Source organism: Mauremys mutica, chromosome 8 (assembly GCF_020497125.1).
Source record: "Mauremys mutica isolate MM-2020 ecotype Southern chromosome 8, ASM2049712v1, whole genome shotgun sequence".
In the NCBI taxonomy this organism is placed as follows: Eukaryota; Metazoa; Chordata; order Testudines; family Geoemydidae; genus Mauremys; species Mauremys mutica.
The window spans coordinates 44,215,703-44,234,586 of NC_059079.1; the positions used below are offsets into that span (position 1 = coordinate 44,215,703).

The 18,884-nt window shown below is 39.1% G+C and overlaps 1 protein-coding gene across 1 annotated transcript in view; it reads right to left on the minus strand.

Moving 5' to 3' along the window:
• PTPRC (protein tyrosine phosphatase receptor type C) overlaps positions 1–18,884 on the minus strand; it is a 108,310-nt gene that overhangs the window by 15,302 nt on the left and 74,124 nt on the right. The window contains exons 11-16 of the mRNA XM_045028476.1: positions 14,645–14,797; positions 10,905–11,095; positions 5,896–5,956; positions 4,242–4,350; positions 3,032–3,066; positions 324–433 (exon numbers count right to left, since the gene is read on the minus strand). Of these exons, the coding sequence (XP_044884411.1) occupies positions 324–433; positions 3,032–3,066; positions 4,242–4,350; positions 5,896–5,956; positions 10,905–11,095; positions 14,645–14,797 (659 nt within the window). The remainder of the gene's footprint in view (positions 1–323; positions 434–3,031; positions 3,067–4,241; positions 4,351–5,895; positions 5,957–10,904; positions 11,096–14,644; positions 14,798–18,884) is intronic.

Sequence of the window (18,884 nt, forward strand, 5' to 3'; positions counted from 1 at the left end):
AGTGCTAGCTCTGATCAAGCTAGTGCACTAAAAATAGAATGTAGCCATGGCACTACAAGCGGCTAGATGTCCTGAGTACATACCCATCTGAGATGGTAGGCATATATTGGCTCTGCCTGATTCAGAGCCAGGTCTCTCAGATAAGTGCCTTATCCACCAGCCTATTGGCTATTCTGAGATGGAGGTGAGGTGTTCTTAATCTTAGATGTTTTGTAACACAAAACAAAAGGGGTTGGTTATTTAATGTGACAGATTTTTTTTAATGGCATGTTCCATAATATCTGGGTTTGGGATTTGTGTTACATTTCTGATTAGGCACAAACCTGAAACTCATCAAGGAAAAGTCTTCCTTCATCAGCAATCTTTCTCTTGTAGGTTTCCAACAACATTTCTGCAGGAATAGGCTCTACGTTCATCAGTTGTTTTTCGTCATCTTTAAATATACAGACATATATTTGATATTTATTTGTATTTGTTTTTAAAATGTACATAAAATCTCAGTAAATATATTTATTAAACAGTAAGATTAGCTAACGAGAACAGAAACATTCAAAGTGAGCCATATATGTTTATAGCACCAAGTCCCACCCCTTCATATGTGAGTAAACAGAGTCCCCAAAGCAACTGAACTTCTCCAGCAGGGTACATGTCAAAGAAACACTGCACACATGGACTATGTCCATATCTGGGCACTGCACTTTAGGAAAGATGTGGACAAATTGGAGAGAGTCCAGAAGAGAACAACAAAAATAATAAAAGATCTAGACAATCTGATCTATGAGGAAAGGTTAAAAACTGAGCTGATTTAGTCTTGAAATAAGAAGATGGAGCGGAGACCTGATAATAGTCTTCAGATATATTAAGGACTGTTATAAAGAGGATTGTGATCAATTTTTCTCCATGTCCACTGAAGGTAGAACAAGAAGTAATGGGCTTAATCTACAGCAAGGGATATTGAGGTTAGATACTAGGAAAAACTTTCTAACTGTAAGAGTAGTTAAGCTCTGGAACAGGCTTCCAAAAGAGTCTCTGGAATCCCCATCAATGGAGGTTTTTAAAAGCTGATTGGACAAACATCTGTCAGGGATGGTCTAACTTTACTTGGTCCTGCCACGGTGCAGGGGGCTGAACTTTATGATTTCCTGAGGTCACAACCAGCCCTACATTTCTATTATTCTAAGACTTCTGCACCTCCTGTGTGCAGAGAAGTAACATGCTGAGTGCACAGAGGTGACTTGGGAAAGTGGTGAGTGTGTGGCCAGTAAGGCCATAGCAACATCTGAACCTGGCACAAGACACTTCAACCCAAACAGGGACAATAGTTAGATCAGTGATCCCCAACCTTTTCGTCAGGTGGGCGCCAGACAAAGGACCATGGCAGCGGTGGAGCACCCGCCGAAATGCCACCAAATTTCGGCGGCATTTTGGTGGCGACGCCTCTCGATGACGCCGCTTGTCAGTGGCAAGCAGTGTCATTGAGAGGCGTCGCCGCTGAAATGCTGCAGAAATTCGGGGGCGACGCCTCTTGATGACATCACTTGTCGGCGGCAAGCAGCGTCATCAAGAGGCGTCGCCACCGAAATTCGGGGGCGACGCGTCTCGATGATGTCACTTGTCAGCGACAAGCAGCATCATCGAGAGGCGTCCCCACCAAAATGCCGCTGAAATTCGGCGGCATTTCGGCGGGTGCTCCACCGGGGGTCAGGACGCGGGCACTGTGTTGGGGACCCCTGAGTTAGATTGTGCTGCCACTTACATTTGAGTAATAATTAACAATTTATTAGCTGTAATAAATTATATTACTGTGTTATGCACAGTAACAGTAACCATTACACTGTCAGAAACTAATGTGAAAATCATTCTGTCTTCCATGAGTTATTATTGTTAATTACAGTGTTAAGTCCTTGTGCATTTTGATTCCAATTTAAATTAAATTTTTGCTATTCCATACAGAAACAGGACAAATGGATATAATTGTGAAAGTGTCATCTTCCAATTAGTATAATTAATTTTATAACCAGAAATAAGTTTATATTATTTCAATATGTCCATAGAAAAGTGGATTCTGATTTCTTTTAAATCAATAATAAAATAATATCAGCTGCACAAAAAATAGCAAAACATGTACAATGGAAACTCCAGTGTAATTTCTTCATATTATTGTTTCTCTACGAGAAATTACTCAGGGTGCTAGATCTGAAGGAAACAAGAAGAGGAAAGAGGGTGCAAAAATGGGCAACCCTGTCAAGTTACCCTCTGTAAATTAAAAAATGGAATTGAGACCATTAGTTCGTGCAAGAAATTTCCCAAAATTTATTACAGATAAATCCCAGTCAACACAGTCAAACTACTTTTCATCATCTAGTGAGAATAGCTTCCCATACTAAATGGAGCAATCTCCTGACATATCTGTTTTTAAACTCTTTGACCCTGGTATAAAAACTATTTGTTCTCAGTGAATTAATTTGGGATTAGTTGGTACTGTCTGCCAAACCAATCACTGGCTCTTTCTTTCCCATTTTTCAGGGGGATAAGGAATTTCTGGTAAGCTCAGGATGTGCAAAGTACTAGGAATAGGGCACCCAGAAAGACCTTTATAATGAAGCACAGATTTGAGGCACCTCTTCTTTATACTCAATTCTTGGATCATGTAAAGGTCTATTTGGGGTGAGTTCACTTCAGAGATGAATCTCATGAGGTTTTCTGAAGCCCCTTTCTGTATTCTGTTACAGCCATTGTTTGAGATACAGAAATGGTTTTACTGTCAAGATAATAAATACTAGATTTTCCAAGTTTTCCCAACATTTAATAAAGTTACAATCATTCACTTAAAGAACATGTATAGAATATTCACTGACTATTACCTTTGGCCTGGGCAAGGTCTGATTGTATTAATATCTAATAACTAATTTGTGTAAATTAACTAGACTTTAGCCATCTAAAATATAGATGGCTCTGAGATGGAATAACGCATTTGGCTAACATCTTATTTCCACTTACTAAACATATCTTATATGGAAAATGTACTTACCCCTCTTAACAAGCACCACATCTTCACCTGAATTGCTGTAAAAAGCATGAGTGTTTGTTAAGGCTTTGACTAATGTGATGTATGTATGACAATGAATTAAAGGATACAATTAATTAAATAAAGGTAGAGTCTTATAAGACTATGGGGAGTGGAGAGGAGTGCTGAGTGATCTTCAAACCAGGTAAAATTCCCTTTATGGCACTTCGTTGCCTGACAGAGGCAGCCAGAGATTCCTATATCATATGGGAGTCCCCTAGTTGTCCCAGGATCAGAGGAAGTGGAAGAGCAAATTATAACTACACTCGCCTTCCCATCTTTAGCTAAGCTGAGTATGAGCTTGGCACAGCTGAGGACTGAGACCTCAGTTTTAGAATGCTACTGCCATTTCATAAGTGGAACTCTGGCTAGTGCCCTCTGATTTGCCATTATGTATCTGAGGTAAAACTTCTGCATGAAACCCCGGTTCCCTTAACACTGTTCTGAAATCTTCTGTTTTAGCATAGTTCTGGAAGAAAAGTCTGTATAGCACCTTGATCACTGTGCACACTAAAGAAAGCCAGATACAACCTAATGTTCATATAAAAACAAAATATAAATGCTGGATATTTATTTCTCATGGTTTGGCAAGAATTCTGCTTATAGAAAACTTTTATAGATTCATAGATTTAGAGGCCAGAAGGAATCGTTAGATCATCTAGTCTGACCTCCTGTATAACAGGAGCCATAGAATTGAATCCAGTTACTCCTATAGTGAGCCCAGTAACTGTGTTTGATGAATCTAGAGTTATTCATTTTTATTCAAGGGTATTCTAACAGAGTTAATGTGCTGGCTCAATGAGTTGGCTTCCTGACTCAGGGCGGGAATGAAGCTGTTTGTACCAGCTGTACCAACAGCAGAACAGAGGTTGCCTTTGAGCACATTTATTTGTGAATTATCTGACCAGCTCTTTGGTAACTTGAATAACATTAAATCATAGATATTCTGTTATCTTACATTAGATTACTATATTGTGCCTGCTACAATGCAAGCCACCTAAATATCCATGATTTAGTTTTTCTTGGATTTTTTTTAAGGCAGAGGCATATCTTTTTCAAATATCAAATGAAATACCTAAGTCATATATTTAAAACATCATCACTTTCTTTTATAAAACCTTCAAAATGATTTTTCTACTTCTAAAAAAAGGAGATGTAGGAGGGAGAAACTTACCTTAATTTTTCTCTGTGGAGATCATAGATTTTATACAGAACAATAAGTAAGGCAATTGATGTCACAATAATCAAGAACGCCAGGAATATAATCAGGGCTTGAGAATTGTCTATCAACAAAAATCATGGCATGAGTACATTAATAAGTTATTTTTGAACAAACAATTAGAATTAGCATAGCAATTTTACTCATTTTATATTATATTTGTGTGTGTTCACACGCATTTAGAAGGATTGGTTGGAATTTGAAATGTATTTGTGTGAAATAACTTATTTTTTGTTTTGTTTTATGAAAAAATTCTAAATAAAAATTCCTGCTGGCAAGAGGGGATGGGAGAGGAAAGGGAAAATACCTGAAAAACAAAATACTTTTTAAAAAAAAATTAAAATGTTTGTTTTAAAATTTTCATCTAAAACAAAACATTTTGACCAAATTGAAAAATTTCCATTAACAACTTCATTTTTGTCCAACAGCTATTTTATAGTGGGAAAAATTGTTACAATTACAAAAAAATGACCAGCTCTAGTGTTTATGTATCTATCAAACCACGTCCTCTTTCCCTGGACATATTCCCTATAGCAACTTGATGCTTTGCACTCCCAGAACAGAACAAAGGAGCCTCAACAGAGCCAAGAATCTGGCCCTCTATCCTTTTCCTCTGATAATGATTTCTTCTCCAGCATTCCCCTGTCCTGGTATGAATTCTACTCTCTTTAAATATAAACTTTTTATTTCTGAAAAGCATCTAATCTTCCACCTCCTCCACTCTGTAATTCCCCATTGCATTTGTTCTTTGGGATGTCCCACTGCGAATGTCAGTCTTCGCCATCATTTTCTTTGGATAGCATGCAACTTTGTATTTCTATTGACTGACCCTCTGATCCTCTTATTCCTATATACCTGCCTGTCCCTTTTTTGTCAATTCTTGCTCATACTGCTGAATGCTTCAAAGACAAACAGTTAATAAGTGTGCTAAATACCATTTGGTGTAGATTTTGCTTCAGTCTGAACCTTTTCAGCCTGAACCATTTTATTGCCAGAGTGGATGCAGACTACATGAAATGATTCAACTAGTGCACTTGCTACTGTCTCACAGTGCACTGGGTGGCCAGAATGAATGGAATGTCTTGGATTATGGTGACCTTCGCAGAACTGTTTGCCAGGAGTTATGAGTGAAAGGTTTTGTAAACAGAAATAAAGTTGATGATGCGACAAACTGGTCTATAAATAATTGCCTGACATATCTGGAATTCGGAGTCAGACAGTGATCCAGAGCTCTGAAAAAGAAGAGGTGTGTAACACTGGCTCTCCACACCTTGTGATCGAACTGAATTTTAACTGGCCATCGGGATTTGCATTCTGACTTTTGGACTCTGGTGTTGTATGAAAGGGATGTGAATGTGGAGTGAGTGGGGTTTATATTGTAATCAATAAAAAGTATTTAGAGTATTGTATATCAACACTGTGTCCGGTATCTGCCTGCTCCCCCATCCCGTAGGGAGACCTCTATCAAAGCTTAACAGCACTAGTCACCTAAATATTGGAATTATGACAACAGCAGAGTTTAAAAGGCACACTAACATTAAATCTCAATGACACTTAAACAAGTCTGTAAATAAAAATGTTGACAAGTCCATTGAAAATATTTACTTACATTTTGTTGTTACTTCACGTTTGACAGGATCCCCCTGATACTCTCCATTGTACATGTAAATCTGAGTAGCAATAAATGGAGACATTCATAAAATTATTTGTACTAAGCAAAAGTGCTTCCAGAAACTTAAAATATTGATTTCCAAGGAGCTATGCAGATTTACACTAGCTGAGGATCTGTCCTCCAACCTTTTTCAGCTCTTAAACATGGCTGCCACTAAAATGAGGCACTGTGTTGCAGTATAAACTATTTTAAAAACTTTTTGCTGATATATCAATAGCATTTGCAGTACAAAATATCTGAAAAAATCAGTTAGAAATAACCAATCATAATAAGGGCACATTTTGCTGGATATATATTTTAATATGAAAGTAGATGTGCAATATATAATAAGTATCAGAGGGGTAGCCGTGTTAGTCTGGATCTGTAAAAGCAGCAAAGAGTCCTGTGGCATCTTATAGACTAACAGACGTTTCGGAGCATGAGCTTTCGTGGGTGATGCATCCGACGAAGTGGGTATTCACCCACGAAAGCTCATGCTCCAAAACGTCTGTTAGTCTATAAGGTGCCACAGGATTCTTTGCTGAATATATAATAAAACATTATAGTTTATTTAATTTTTCAATAACTATGACAATTATATTTTTATAAAAGGGATCATCATCTAATAAATAGTGTAATATTTTAATGCAGTTTTGTGTATACAAAGTACAAAATGTCAATTTGGAATCTCCAATTTGGAATCTCTTCATGTGTTCTCAAAGAAAATTTCCAAAGTGAAACTTCCATACAGGATTCACTGTACCAAATTTTCTGCATATGCATAACTTCTCTCACATTTATACACCAAGTTAAAAAGCAATATGTGCATCTAATTTCAAATACTATATCTTTCTACATTTCCTTTTGTGTATGTATTCTCTGATTTTTAAGTCATTCTTATGTAATATAATATTCTTAAAATGCAGCCTTTAATTTTGCAAAATATAATTCATTTTAACTAAATCTATAGCATCTTCTGACAGAGTATCTCAAAGCACTGTATAAACATTGTTTACAAATTTAAAGGTCACGACATCCCTAAGAATTAGACACCCAATCTTATATAGTACTTCAGTTACTCAGAAACTATTGATGTTAATGGAAGTTGAGACTGCTCAGCACCTTTCAGGATAAGGCCCTAAGTAAGCATTTTTGCCATTTAACAAATAGAAAAAGTGAGTGACAGTGAGATTTAGTAATTTGCCTGGAGTCAAAGTCTGTGGCAGAGCACAACAATTTCAAAGAATAAAGTCCTAACTGATGCTGGTGGCTGCTGACCATTAATGCCATCCCTTATCTGCCTTCACACCTTGGCTCCTCACAGAATTTTCATCTTGCAGGAAGAAGCACTCTGCCTTCTTGTGTTAGCCTGTCTTGCATGTATTAGCATCAGAGTTGTAAACAAGGCATGGAAAGTAATTCTTCCATTCTACTCAGCTCTGATAAGGCCTCAGTTGGAGTTCTGTGTCTGGGAACCACCCTTTAGGAAAGATGGGGATAAATTGGAGAAAGTATAGAGGGGAGCAACAAATATGATTAAAGGTCTAGAAAACACAGGCTTTAAGGAAAGATTGGTAAAATTGGGTGTGTTTAATCTGGAGAAGAGAAGACTGAGTGAGGATCTGATAACAGTCTACAAGTACGTAAATGGTTGTTATAAGGAAGAGGGTGGTAAATTGTTCTCCTTAACCACTGAGGGCAGATCAGGATGTGAAACATTTATAAATTGCAGCAAGGGAGATTCAGTTTGCGCATTGGGAAAAATGTCCTAACTTAAAAGGTAGTCAAGCACTGGAACAAATTATCAGGTGAGCTGTCAGGCATGTTTGAGATAATACTTAGTCCTGCCTCAGTGGAGGGGACTAGAGTAGATGCCTATTGAGGTACCCTCCAATTCTACATTTCTATGAATCTTCAGCTCAACAGCTGCTAGACAGGCTCTCTTGCAAGCTGGCTGGCTCTGTGCTAACTTGTGCTAGAGAGCCAAGGCTGTAGTTAAATAGCCCCATGGGCTACAACAAGCAACAGTATTTTTTCACCTGATTTGAGCATTACACTGTCATGGAGGGCCATGGTATTATTATGATAGTTATTATGATGGTACTATTCAAGATATTTAAAGGTTCTTTAGCAAATGAGAAAAACTGGGTCACCTTGAAACTGACATCTATTCCATGTATGCCCTAGACATGTATGAGGCATAGATGGAGGGTCCCACTTGGGCTATAGCCACCTGAGATTCATTCATAAAGCACCAGCTATTTTTCTATTTAAGATGTCCTTAAAAGCTCACACTGGCTTTCAGAGGAATAGTGGAAGTCACTGTGTGATAAACCAGTGAGATTGCATGTGAGATAAACACATACAAGAATTTAGTGACAATTAAGGTTGCATCAGGACACACTCCACCAAGTTAAAACCTGAAAAGGGTAGAGGAGATTTAAGAATCCTTGCTGCATCTACATACTTGATAAGTAAGTTCCCTTAGGAGACATCTTTCCTGAAAGGACTACTATTTCTGCCCGTGCACCATACAATTGAACATCATCATCCTCAGTGTCTACATGGACTCTCTGGACTCAGGGTAGGTTTACACTGCACACCAACCCCAGATTTTGACTCTGAGCCAAAGCGCCCCCACTCCTTACAACCACATGTAAATCACTTACTTGGGTCAGCAAGCACTCAGGACCTGGATCCAAGGACCCTGCCAAGGAGGTTGGTCAGAGCCTGAGTTTTGCTGTGACTTGGGCCCAATCCATGTTATTTTGCAGGTTGAGTAGAGCTCAAGCCACAGACCTTAGTCAGAAGGTCAGTATAGTGCATTATGGACGTGTTAGCATGATTGTAAGACCTGACTCCAACAATTATAGTTGCGAGTCCTGACTCCAGCCATTATAAAACCAGGTTTGAAATGGAGTGTGGACAGTCAAGAACAGACTTAGAAATACCAGGTCCACAAGCCTGGGTCCCACAGACATGGGTTTACAATGCAGTATAGACATACCATAAGAGACTGAAGAAATCTAAAAGGCTCAGAGTTCCTGAGTTTTGGAGCTGGGAAAAGAAACACCATTTGGGCAGGGTGTATATATATATATATATATAGAGAGAGAGAGAGAGAGAGAGAGAGAGAGAGAGAGAGAGAGAGAGAGTAAGGGGATGAGTGGCAGCAAATTTAGCAGTGAGAACAAGATAGTGAAGCTTATAAAGGAGAGAAAACCCAAAATCTAAGATCTCGTGAAAACCTTTTATCTTGTTTTGAGGTGTCAGGGTTGTCACAGACAGATACTGAATCTACAAAGCCACAATCAGTTCTGTGACATATTGAGGCCTGTACTGGAATTGAAAGCTATGACTTTAAGAGTTGGGGGTGGGGGGGTGTTCTTGTTTCTCCTCGTAGGCAGTCATCAGACAGCCTATAGTAAGGTGGGATGAGTTGTGCTTCTCTGTTTTAGGGAGCAGCCTGCCTATTCTTGCTCTGTTTCAGGGTTCTTGTGAGTTATCATTTTGAATTCTTAGAAATAAAATAGTTTGTTATGTTGCAACTTTCCAGCAAGTGTATTTATGTTTATGTTTTTTATCTAACTTCTGTGAACATAACAAGTTCCAGTGACTCTTGAGTAGACCCAGATGCAGAATCCTACTGTTGCTGCCTAGGAGACCCTGTCTGACTTCCCCAGCCAGGATCAGGCAGAACAGACTAAATCCTGGGCCACTCTTTGGAAACTACACCAGAATCTTAGTTGTTGTATATCCAGGTGGGGTTAGTGCAGGATGAGCCCACAAAAGAAGACTGCACTCTAGTCCAACAATTACGGCAATCTCAGTCCCTTTTCCTTTTTTTGGAGATTGTCTCTGAATTCAAACTATAAAATGAATGAACAAATCCCAGAGAGATTAGCATCCATTCTGAGAAGCTGCCATTCATTAAGGTAAGAAGAAGGTGGGAGAAGAGTGAAGAAAAAAAGGCAGATACTGATTCCTGAAAGAAGCTGAACTCCAAGCCTGCTTACTAGGTGCCTTCTTAGCTGAATTAATATATGGGAGCAGCTACCAGGGCCTGGAAATGTTCCAAAGAAGTGGTAAATATAGTAACAGACTTCATAAGGAGAGTAATAAATGCTACAAAGATAAAATGACAGGAGACGATCTCTGTCCCTGTCCATAGTGGAAGGGAGAAAGATGGGGGAGAAAACTTGAGGGAGGCATTCAGGAGAGGGAAAACTTTATCTGAGGGAGCTCAGAAGATAGATATGGTTTGAATAAGTAACACTGACACCCAGCAGCAGCAGGGATTGAACCCAAGACCACTAAATCTTAACATGTAAGTGTCTACTGCTTGAACTAAACAAATCATCCTCTCTTAACCGAGGCTGTAGCAAGCTCATCAATCTCTATTTGGCCTAGGCACCACTAAAGGGGAACAAAGCACTACACTGAGCAGGCATGACACAAGGATCAATTGAGGTGTGAAAAGTCTGCCAAAGTCTCATCTGGTGGGGATGAGATATGATCCCTGAGTCATCTTAATCAATCCATGAGTATATAATAAATATCAGGAATAATACTGGAGAATCTCAAAAGTCCATAGTGAAAAATTAGTAAATAATCTAGAAGTATTTATTTGCTAAGGATTATCTGCATAGCCCTACCCAAGCTCTTACACACAGGCATCCCTCAGTCTCCCACAATTGAAAATTACATATATTAGATATTACTGAGTCTGAAACATAAAATAAACACCAAAATGCAGATGTGGATTGTGATCAGTAATCATAACATTTACAAATATTTAAAACTATAACATATTAGTTCTACTAAGAAAAGAGCTTTACCATAGCAGAATAATTTTTGATTAAAAAGGAGACACAATACAACTTTTTTTCTAAAAAATGCCACTACCAATAATTTTGTGGTGAAATTAACAATATATCCATCTAAAGCCACGTATATATATAACTTACCTCAATGTCGTATGTGGTCAAGTAATAAAGATTGTATTGAAAAAATTCACACTTGGAATTGTTAAAGTCTCTTCCATCCCATTTCAATGTGAAATTTGTTAATTTGCCATTTGCCTTACCCCCCTGACATGTAATGTGGACCGCATTATTGGATAGAAGCTTTACATGGATATTCTTCACTGGATCTGGTTCTGTTTATAGAAGAAATTACACCATTTTGTATTTTAATATTTTGCAATCAAACATTTTAACAGTTATGTTTTACCCATTTTTCACGAAATGCTACCTACATGTATCACTGATAGATTTGTTATATTTCACCACCTAGTCCTGATTCAGCAAAATCAATAGCACTGCTCATATGCTTAAAGTTAAGCATGTGCTTAAGCACTTTGTTGAATTGGTTCCTCCATAAACTCGAATAAGACTGTGGTAGGAGATTGTTTAATAAGAGAGATCTGCCTGTGATACTGATATAAAGATAAATGGCACAGTAACTGCTCCATTTCCTCCTAGTATGATTCTGCATTTGGGAAACTGTTATACAGAAGAGAAGGGGGGGGGGTCAGTGCTCACGAGGCCAATTCAATTAGGGTAGATGAGGCCCATTCCCAACAGTTGACAAGAAGGGGTGAATGTCAACAGAGGGAAAATTATTTTTTGTAGTGACCCAGCCACTGCCAGTCTTTATTCAGGCCTAATTTGATGGTGTCAAGTTTGCAAATTAATTCCAGTTCTGCAGTTTCCTGTTGAAGTCTGTTTTTTAATTGAATTGGCCTCGTTAGCACTGACCCCCCCACACACACACACATAGTAAGGCAACTCCCATCTTTTCATGTGCTGTATATTTATACCTGCTTACTGTATTTTCCACTCCATGCATCTGATGAAGTGGGATTTAGCCCACGAAAGCTTATGCCCAAATAAATTTCTTAGTCTCTAAGGTGCCACCAGGACTCCTCGATGTTTATACCCAAGAAAGTAGCTTTGGAGGGGTCAGATTTGTTACCTGTTTTGCAATTCTGTCCTGGCTGTCAAGTAGAGGGCACAGAATCAGTGATGAAGCTAGCCAATAAACAGACAATGCAAAAGAGCCCAGACAAGATTGTAAAGGACCCCAAAGACACCAGATTTAGGGTCAGACCCATACCAGTAAGACTTAAGGATCAAAGAGTTTTTGGCTTCCTCTAGAGGAACAGACTTGAAGGGGGCATCTACTAGACCAGGGGTCGGCAACCGGTGGCTCGCGGCTCGCCAGGGTAAGCACCCTGGCGGGCCGGCCCGGTTTGTTTATCTGCCGCGTCGGCAAGTTCGGCCGATCGCGGCTCCCACTGGCTGCGGTTCGCGTCCCAGGCCATTGCGGGAGGCAGGAAGCGGCGCGAGCTGAGGGATGTTCTGGCCGCGGCTTCCTGCCTCCCGCATTGGCCTGGGACTGCGAACCGCGGCCAGTGGGAGCCGCGATCGGCCGAACTTGCCGACGCGGCAGATAAACAAACCGGGCCGGCCCGCCAGGGTGCTTACCCTGGCGAGCCGCGAGCCACTGGTTGCCGACCCCTGTACTAGACCAAAGTAGGTCTAATAGATAAGATTATCAGTGTACCACCTATCAATTACATTGCCTGCAGGGGTCCTTCAGCTACTAACTACATCTTGAGTATTCCGTCACTAAATAAGTAAAACTTTATATACAGCAGATGACCCAGAGCCAACATGAAGGTACAAGGATTCCCCAGGGAAGGATGATGTGCATGGTCTGCTGTACAATTGCCTCCCATTTAACACCGAGAAAGAGTACAAAACTTTATGATGAGATTATTGTGGAGCTTTTTTGTCCCCTAGAAATCAGATCTCACATCTCTAGATTCCTACACTAAGATTTTCACCTCCACTCTGTCCTCTTCATGATAGGTAAAGGGGATGGAGTGGCATAAAGTGGTTCTAAAAGTCTTGGATACAGTTTGGGGGAAGGAGAATTCTCCCATTGCAGGGACTGAAGACAGTTACACTCTGTTTTTTGAGGAACCCCCCCAAGCTCTGGCATAGAGGGTGTACTAGGGTTAGGGGACAGGAGGGGCATGTCAGGGATGAGGTTGGGAAAGTAGGGGTGTGTTGGAGACATAGCCACAGCTCACAGTGCTGCAGAGATTTTTGGCAGATGCTGTTTCCCATAGGGCAGCCCTGTAACTTAGAAAGGCCTTCTGGGGTATCTATACTATGCCGGTGGCTGCTTCAGCCTGGGAAGCAGCCCAGAACTGGAAGGATGCTTAGGTGGTTTAAAAACTTGTCCATGGCATTTAGAAGCACAGTGCAGAATCTCACCATTCGTCTGTTGCTCTCTGCTCTTTTCAGAAGATCTAAGATTGATAAGGGACTTTAATTGTTCCTAGCTAGCAGGAGAAAAAGAAATACACCTCTTTAAAGCGTCATAGCAGCAGCAGAGATGTAAAACAGACTGTTCTGCTTGTTTCTTCTCTAAAAGGAAAATCAGTTTCCAGAATTAAATGTAATCCAATTCATTCGAGAACTTTTTGATTAAGATGGAAACTACGGTTAATAAAGGCCGGAGAGAAAAATATTCATATGAACTTTGTACCTCTTTTATGTTTTTAGATAAGGATGTGGTTAAGCATGTCATTATTATAAAAAAAATCGAAGTAGTAGGCTGAGAACATCAAGCAATATTTCTTCAAGAAGAGGTCTTAAAGACACTTCTGTCTTCAGATGTAAGAGATACCATAGCAAGCATTAGCAGGACTTTTGCATCATAGCTTTTCAAAGCCATTAGACATTAACATTTATCAACCTAAGAGCAGAAGGATGAAGAGAAGAGGCAGAAAGAAAGCAAAGGGAAGAGAAAGATTCCGGAACTGGAAAAGGTTGAAAGAAACCATAGTACATAAAAAGAAGATCCTGAGCTTTATGATGAGATGTTGGAATGGCTTGGAACTTTTAAACAATGATGGCAACAATGATGGGAACATCGATATATTCAAGACACCAGCAACCACCAGGTCATGTTTTCCTTCTCTGATTAGGGTTAGATGCCACAAAGGTTAAAACACCTCTCATCAATCTACACTAGCACTTACGGCACTGCTGCCGGGGGTGATAGTGAACTGGCAGTAGCAATGGAGGGAAACTTTTGCAAACAATTCCTCTTGTAGACCGACTCTAAAAAATTGAACGAACAGGACAGACAAACAGGAAAAGGTTGATACCCTGAAAGTAGAGAAGGGGTTAAAAAAAAGAGAGAGATACTTTGGAGGCAGAGCTTGAGCCCTACACTGAGAAGGGCAAGGTCAAATAATCCAATCTAGCTAAATCTCCATATTTATTTATTTTACTTTTTTATTAGCATTGTGGTGCCATAAGTAAATATATTTTATATGCTTTTTTAAAACCTATATTTGCATTTTGTGTTAAACTTTAAAAGTTCAAGTGTGAAAAAACATTTAAGTTCTTCAGTGTAATAGGTATGAAAGAACTTTTAAAATGTCAGCGTTAAACAACATAATGTAAAGAACATGGTATCAATACTATGTGCTGAAAGTTTGCTAAGAACTAAACACACGATGTTTACACAACAATATTAACACAAACAGTCTGAACCAAAATTGTCAATTTATTGTAAATTGAGCAGAGTAATAAATTCATAACTAGTGATTCAAGTGACAATGAGCATAGTTGTATTCACATAGTAACTCTTTGTATTTCCCAGAGAAATAAATAAATAAACATACTTGATGAATTTGTGCATCCAGTAAAAGTCAAAAATTCCCCGAAAAGTTGTTGTCCTTTCTTTGTATTGGTGTATGCCTTAACTATCACATTATATTTTGTGTAAGGACTAAATCCTGTACAGTTATAAGAAGTGTTATGCCAAACGTCCACTTCTGTTTAAAAAAAAAAAGGAAAGATCAAGTTAGCATTTCATACTCTGAACATAGGAACTGGTATACTGTATCAAAGTCAATATTCTCATCTCCAAAGGATGGCCAGTAAAGGTGCTAGAATCCCTGAAATGGACAGTTATGGTTTAAACTGGCCAGAGGGGTTATTGTTTCTGGCCACCATCAGCTGGTGTTGCCTTATGTCCTGAAATATGCTTATATTTTTATCCTATATACTGTAACTATATATGTTCTCTCTCTCTCTCGCTCTCTCTCACACACACACGATTAAAAGTACCAAGCAAAAGTTAGGAAATGGCAGAATTAAGGTTGCCATTGATTAGGCCCTCTTGTGTATATGCTTCATGATGGTGTTAAATTATATCACAGACTACTTTTTTCCACAGGACCGCTACCTTTTTCAAATGGATGGGTAGCTATTAAATATTAATTTTTAATCCTCCACGTTCAACAGGTGGGCCCGAGGCCTTATTTAACACACAATTCAATTTCTGCACTGATTACACAATTATTCAAAGGTGTTTCTATGGTGCTCCCATCACAGTATCTGCGTGCTTCATAAATGTTGATGAATGTATCTATCCTGTGAGACTAGATGATATTATTATCCCTGTTTTAGAGCTGGAGATTGAGGCACAGATCAATTAAGGCCAAAATTGTCAACTGTTCATTTATTCTGGGTGCCCAACTTGAAAAACCTAGGAATTGATCTTTCAGAGTATTTAGCATTTGTATAGCAGTTTATATTTTCAAAGGACAAGCTACTATGGACTTCAGTTGTAATTATGAACATTCACCATTTCAGTACATCTAGCTATATAGTGACTCCTGTTGGGCAGTAAGAAAATGAGGAACACACAATTAGTGGCTGCCTATGAAAAGTTTGGTTTAAGTGACTTGACCAGTATCACAGGAACTCTCTGACCGAAGCAGGGATAAAATCCGATTTTCTAGGCTGGTGTTCAACATCCTTAACCAAGAGACAACCTTTTCTCTTGCAGTCTTATGCCTCTTTCATCACACATCTTCCAACTTCTACTACCAGTGATGCAGGGGTCCTGTACACAACAGTCTCCTTCACTACACAGCATTGATTCAGTTCGACAGCATTATCCGTCCCGTGCACTGAATGAGGTGGGGGTCCCGACAAATTAGTGTGTGATCATATAATTAAAGACAGTGTAATAATGCATGTGCACAAGGGGTCTGAATTAAGATTGCACAGGCAATCTTAATTTCACCATTCCTTACCTTGTTATGTATTGACTTTGCAACCTTAACATTCTTTTAGCATTGTTTTTAATGTAATTTCCAAATTTTTAAGTATTCTTAAAAAACAAAAATTCCATCATGATGAACCATAATGACCCCCAACTGAGGAGATCAGCATGGTTCACACTTTAGATCTACAGCACAGACTTGAACTATTGTTAGGCTGACCAGATGTCCCGATTTTATAGATACAGTCCCGATTTTGGGTCTTTTTCTTATATAGGATCCTATTACCCCCACCCCACCCTCTGACCCGATTTTTCACATTTGCTGTCTGGTCACCCTACCTAATGTACCACTTGAACTTAAACTAATGGCACAACTGGTAGCAGTCATGGCTGTTATCCTCTATGTGACCCAGGCACTCAAAGGTGGATGACACACATACTTTGCCAGTTGATTTCACAGCTATTTGCTGACAGAAGAGGAATAAAGAGATTCAGGACTCCTAGGTTCAGTTTCAGGTTCCTGTAAAGGGAATGCTCTCTAGTGATTATATATCTTTATTCCCCATCCCCCGTTTTATTAATTTTGATGGAATTTGTTTTTTTGTTTACTTTTTTAAAAAAATGTAGGCAATTACATTTGAGAAAAATACATTAAAATAAAGTTAAAGTTTCAAAGTCAAGAACTCAGAAGTTAGAAAATGCAACCTCAATTCTCCCCCTCTTATATATGCATTATGACACAGTGTTTAATTATATGAGGACATACTATATTTTCCATAGGACTCCTGCCTCCTCTAGGTCACAGGATGAACCTGCTTTGGGGATAAATCAGGGTTGTGTAGTGAAGGAGACTATTGTCTGTAGGACCTCTGCCTCATTTGTTAGAGAAACTGGAAGGTGTGTAGTGAATTAAGCAAGGGATTGTAGTAAGAGAAGGGATGTTCTCATGCTTAAGGCATGATCTGAACATATAAAATGGTATAAAAATGTTAAGTATGCTGAAGAATTAGGCTCTGAGCATCTCAAACTCATATCCCAAAATTAGTAGACATTTTTAACCTTAATTTCTATGTGCCTCAGTTCCCCACATGTAAAATAGGAATAATAATACCACCTCCCTACCTGAGAGGTGTTATGAAAATAAATTAATGTTTGTCAAGCATTCAGATACTAAGGTGATGAGCACAATAGAGAAACTCACAAGGAAATTAAAAATTCTCTATGTGGTATACAATTTGAATACTATTCAGTAAATGGTGCATTGAGCCACGCACTGAATGATGAAGATAAAAAGAAATAACAAATAGTTAACCATTCAGTGAGCATCATCTACACAGTTCATTGAATAAGGGCTGGGGAAAAAGTATGACCATGTCAGTAAAGACTGTATCTCAATGCATATGCCCAAGGGGGCTGAATTAAGGCTGCATAGATAATTCTGGCATTTCCTAAATTTTGAGCACTTGACTTTGCATCCTTAATGTTCTCGTAATGTAGGTTTTTTTGTTTGCTTTTGTGTAATTTTATATAAGTGACTGGACACGGAAGCACGTCCTGTAGCTGCTTGGTTCTCCTGCTTGTAGAATAAGGAATATAGCTTGTTTTGTACAGTATCTAGCTAAGTACTTGCCTGCCTTAAACAGTATGGAATGATTGTTAAACAAGTATGTGTTATTTCTTCTAGTGTGCATAACCTTGCATTTGCCAGCACTGAATTTCATCTGCTGCTCTCTCACCTATATCTAAAGTTCCTTAGGCCTGGTCTACACTGGGGGGGGGGGTCAAACTAAGGTACGCAAGTTCAGCTACACGAATAGCGAATAGCGTAGCTGAACTCGAACTACCTTAGTTCGAACTACTCACCCGTCCTGACGGCGCGGGATCAAAGTCCGCGGCTCCCCCGTCGACTCCGCCACCCGCCGTTCGCGGTGGTGGAGTTCCGGAGTCGACGGGAGCACGTTCGGAGTTCAATATATCGCGTCTAGATGAGACGCGATATATCGAACTCCGAGAAGTCGATTGCTACCCACCGATCTGGCGGGTAGTATGGACGTACCCTTAGTCTTCTCTAGTCTTGACTACCTAAATAATTTTGGGACATTGGCTAATGGTCACTTCACTGTTCATCCCCTTTCCCATATCATTAATGAATATAAACAATTCTGGTCCAACTACAAATCTTTAGCACATCACAATGTTAACTTTTACCATTATGTTGAAAATTTGCCATGTTTTCTTCTCTTTGTTCTCTGTATTTGAGCCAGATATAATTCATGACGGTATATTATTTCTTATCCTGTGACTATTCAGTTTCCTTAACTCTCTTTAATTTTTTAAACCACTTTTCCCTGTACTCTAGGCTCCCTGGTCTGTAATTCTCAGACTCAGCCCTACAACCATTAAAAAAAAAAAAAAAAAAAAAGATAGTCACATTTCCTCCCCTCCCCTTCTGGAATGTAGTAGTTGATTTTAATGAGAGATGGGACATTTTTGGTAACAACTCTTTCCCACTTTATTTCTATATTTCTTCAGAGATCTTGGATGTGTAACATCCAGTGCTGATGGTTAGTAGCTATGTAGCATATCTGTTTTTTCAGTCACCTTCTCTTTAGACACTTCAATTGTTGGCTGTCCCTAATTTTTTACTTCCTGGAAACATTTCTTATTAGAGTTTGCCAGTGGGTGTTATTTAGTCAAAGCTATAGTCTGGACTGGTCAGTTCAGTTTTTGATGGTGTTACAACTATCCACCAGCTCTCAGCCAGGAATAAGCAGAACCTCATCACTACAAAGAGGAGGTTCTTTCTTCCCATTATTGTAAAAGGGGAAAACAAAATGGAAATAAGGAAA